The sequence below is a fragment of the Parus major genome, chromosome 23, assembly GCF_001522545.3.
Source record: "Parus major isolate Abel chromosome 23, Parus_major1.1, whole genome shotgun sequence".
Classification (NCBI taxonomy): domain Eukaryota; kingdom Metazoa; phylum Chordata; class Aves; order Passeriformes; family Paridae; genus Parus; species Parus major.
In genome coordinates this window covers 1,736,019-1,739,593 of record NC_031791.1, presented here as the reverse complement: position 1 = coordinate 1,739,593, position 3,575 = coordinate 1,736,019, and the positions used below count along the sequence as shown (strand labels likewise).

Sequence of the window (3,575 nt, the reverse complement as noted above, 5' to 3'; positions counted from 1 at the left end):
TAGATTTTAGATTTTAGATTTTTTTTAGATTTTAGATTTGTAGATTTTGGATTTTAGATTTTAGATTTTAGATTTCTAGATTGGATATGGGGAAAAATTTGATCACTGAAGGGGTGATCAGGCAGTGGAACAGGCTGCCCAGGAAAGGGATCATCATCTCTGGAAATGTGTGAAAAACTTGCAGATGTGGTGCTCAGGGACATGGTTTAGTGCTGGACTTGGGGTAAATATTTGGACTCAGGGATCTTTGAGGGTTTTTCCAGCCCTCAAAAGCTTTTCCTTACACAATCCTGTTATTCCAAGACCCCTCAGCACAGTGTGGCTTTGTGGTGCAGGATGTTGCTGGGGATCACTGCTGACTCCATCCCTTGTGCCCACCCGAGCATGACTTTTGGGACCACGCTGAAATCCTGCCGGCACCTGCTGGAGACAGCGAAGGAACAGGCTGTGGAGGTTGTTGGCATCAGGTACAGCCATGGACCTTCTTCCATAGGGGTGCTCAGCCCCTCTGGATTGGGATCTGGGCAGCTCTGCCCTGCTGGAACAACGCAGTTGTGCTTGGGAGTGAGGTGAAGGCAAGGATTTGACCTTGTTGGGACCAATATTTGGGGTAGGTCTGACCCTAAGAAAGGCTCTGTGGGGCTCTGGGTGGTGTGTGGGAAGCTGCCCCCAGCGAGTGACAATCCCAGTGGCGTTTCCCCTCTGCTCTGGGGATGATCAAACCCTGCTGAGATGGGGTCTGTGCCCTCAGCTTCCACCTTGGGAGCCGTGTGCTGGAGCCACAGGCCTTGGCCCAGGCTGTGGCCACAGCACAGCTGGTGTTTGACGTGGGCACGGAGCTGGGACACCACATGAACCTCCTGGACATCGGGGGGGGGTTCCCCGGCACCGAGGACACCACAGCCCTGCTGGAAGAGGTACAAACCTCCCAACACCCGCCCTCAGCACGCAGAGAATGAGCTTGGGAGCTCTCCCCAGGTCTGGCTCCCTGCAGAGTTCCCAGCTAACCAAGAGGAAGGTTCATTTTCTTCCCTCCCAGATGGCTGTGGGGATAAACTCTGCCCTGGATTTGTACTTCCCCGAGGGCAGTGGGGTGGACATTGTTGCCAGGCCTGGGCGTTACTACGTCACCTCTGCCTTCACCTTGGCTGTCAGCATCACTGCCTTGGAGGAGATCCCCATGGAGCAGCCTGGCTCTGACGGTAGGTGTGACAGCAGGACGTGTCCCCCGTGTCCCCGAGCTCCCCTGAGCCCTCAGAGAACAACTTCTCTTCCCAGAGGAAGAGTGTGGCAGCAAGAAGAAGCTGGTGTATCACCTCAGTGACGGCATCTACGGCGCCTTCAGCTGCCTCCTGTTCGACAGCCCCTGCCCCAGGCCTCGGCTGCACAAGGTGAGGGGCTCACCTGTCCTGGGGTGTCCCTCACATTGGGTGGCATCACCTCAGCCAACACCCAGCTGTACCCAGTCCTTGAGCTTCTGGGGTCACTGTGCCACCGGGACATCCTCATCCCCGTGTCTGCTCCACGTTTTTCCCACAGAGACCCTGCCCAGAGCACCCCTGGCACAGCAGCAGCCTGCGGGGCCCGCCGGGTCACGCCGAGGATCGCATCGCCGACGGGCTGCAGCTGCCCCAGCTGGGCATGGGGGACTGGCTGGTTTTTGGGAACATGGGAGCCTACACCATGCCAACATCAGCCCTGCTCACGGGGGGTCCCCAGCCACACGTCACCTACGCCATGTCCCGCATGGCCTGGTAAGAGATGGGCAGGGTGAGAGGGCAGGATGCTGTGAGAGGTGCTGGCTTCTCTTCCACATGGGCTCTTGGCCCAAGGGAGAGGGGGAAATCTGAGTCCCAGAACGTGGAAATTTAGGGTAAAATCATGGCCTCAGAGGCAAAAATTGTATTTTTTTAATATTATCAAACTTGAGCCAGTTTTTTGCTGGAGAAAAGAGAGCCAAGCTCACCTCTGGCTGTTGTTTTTGGGGACAGGAGACCTCTGGAGTGTCCCCTTCCCTGAGCCCATCCCATTTTCAAGGGGCTGCTCGTTCCCCTGGCTCCCTCTTGGGTGTCTCCACTTGCAGGAAAGCTGTCCAGCTCTTCCAGGGAAAGCCACCCCAGACAGAAGAGGATCGTGAGAGCCTCTGCACCCCCCTGTCCTGCGGCTGGGAAATGGCAGAGACACTTTGTGTCACCCCTGTCTTCGCTCCAGCTGGCATCATCTGAGCAGTGCTGGCACTGGAGGAGAAGGAACCACGGTGGGAGAGATCTTGTGGTGGTACTGGCAGGGGAAATATCCCATAATGGTATTGGAATGGGAAAAATCCCATGGCAGCACCAGGGGGAAATGTCCCACAGTGGTACTGGAGGGATAAAAACCCTACAGTGGTATCACAGTGGGAAAAGTCTCATGGCAGTACCAGAAGTGATGGCACCAGAGGAGGAGGATCCCATGGCAGTGCCAGGGAGGGGGAAGGTGCCATCCTGCCTCTGGCATCTCCCTGCTCCACTCTCATGGACCTGGAAGTAAATCCTGTCCCATAAATCCTGCTCCTCCAGCTTGTGCAGTGTGTGTGCCTCCCAAAGGGGTTTGGCAGGTTTGGGCTCTGTGTTTAGGAGTGATGCTGATAATTGGTAGCCCAGTGAGGCTTGAGGGGTCGGGTGAGGAAGCCCCTGGCTCTTCCTCCCCACCCTGTGCCGGAGGTGCTGGAGAATCTCTCTGCAATCAGCATTAATGAGGCTTTGATCATTAGGGAAGGTGGGGCCATTCACCCTGACGCTGTTGAGGTGTCCAGAGGGACCCCTGGGATTTTGGGAGGGCATGGAAATAGGGGCTGTGTTTAGGTTTTGGGGGGGACACTGGGGAAAAGACCTGGGCATTGTGGCATCTCCCTGGTTCCTGAGGTCTCATCAGCCCTCACCAAGGCTCCTGCCCTGGGTACAGCCCTGTGAGACCCTGAAGGGCTGGAACTGGGAGAACTGGGGGCACTGGGAGGACCCTGGATCATGGGAATGGGATGCACTAGGAGTAATGGGACACTGGGTGACACTGAGATGGAGGCACTGGGTGTACTGGGGAGGGCAGGGTGCATTGGTCAGACCAGCCTTGGGGACTCAGAGAGGGCACTGGAAGGACACTTGGGGAATTGGGAGGACTATACTGGGAGGACACTGGGAGCATTGGGAAGACACTGGAGCACGGGGAGGAGAACAGAGGAAGAACACTGGGGCACTGGGAGGGCACTGGGAGGAGAACAGAGGAAGGACACTGGGAGGGCACTGGAAGGACATTGGGAGGAGAACAGAGGGAGGACACTGGGGCACTGGGAAGGCACTAGGGCACTGGGAGGGCACTGGGGCACTGGGAGGGCACTGGGAGAACAGAGGAAGGACATTGGGGCACTGGGAAGGCACTGGGAGGACATTGGAGCACTGGGAGGGCACTGGGAGGAGAACAGAGGAAGGACACTAGGGCACTAGGAGGAGAACAGAGGAACGACATGAGCACTGGGAGGGCACTGGGAGTGCTGGGAGGGCACTAGGAGCACTGGGAGGGCACTGGGAGGGCACTGGGAG

The 3,575-nt window shown here is 57.1% G+C and overlaps 1 protein-coding gene across 2 annotated transcripts in view; it reads left to right on the top strand.

Annotated features, from left to right (window-relative positions):
- Positions 1–2,557, top strand: part of AZIN2 (antizyme inhibitor 2) — a 6,320-nt gene extending 3,763 nt beyond the window's left edge. For both annotated transcript variants that reach the window (XM_019008848.2, XM_015649103.3), the window contains exons 6-11: positions 336–467; positions 752–917; positions 1,040–1,202; positions 1,279–1,391; positions 1,540–1,754; positions 2,084–2,557. In XM_019008848.2, the coding sequence (XP_018864393.1) occupies positions 336–467; positions 752–917; positions 1,040–1,202; positions 1,279–1,391; positions 1,540–1,754; positions 2,084–2,225 (931 nt within the window). In that variant the 3' untranslated portion in view covers positions 2,226–2,557. The remainder of the gene's footprint in view (positions 1–335; positions 468–751; positions 918–1,039; positions 1,203–1,278; positions 1,392–1,539; positions 1,755–2,083) is intronic.
- Positions 2,558–3,575: the final 1,018 nt, after the last annotated feature.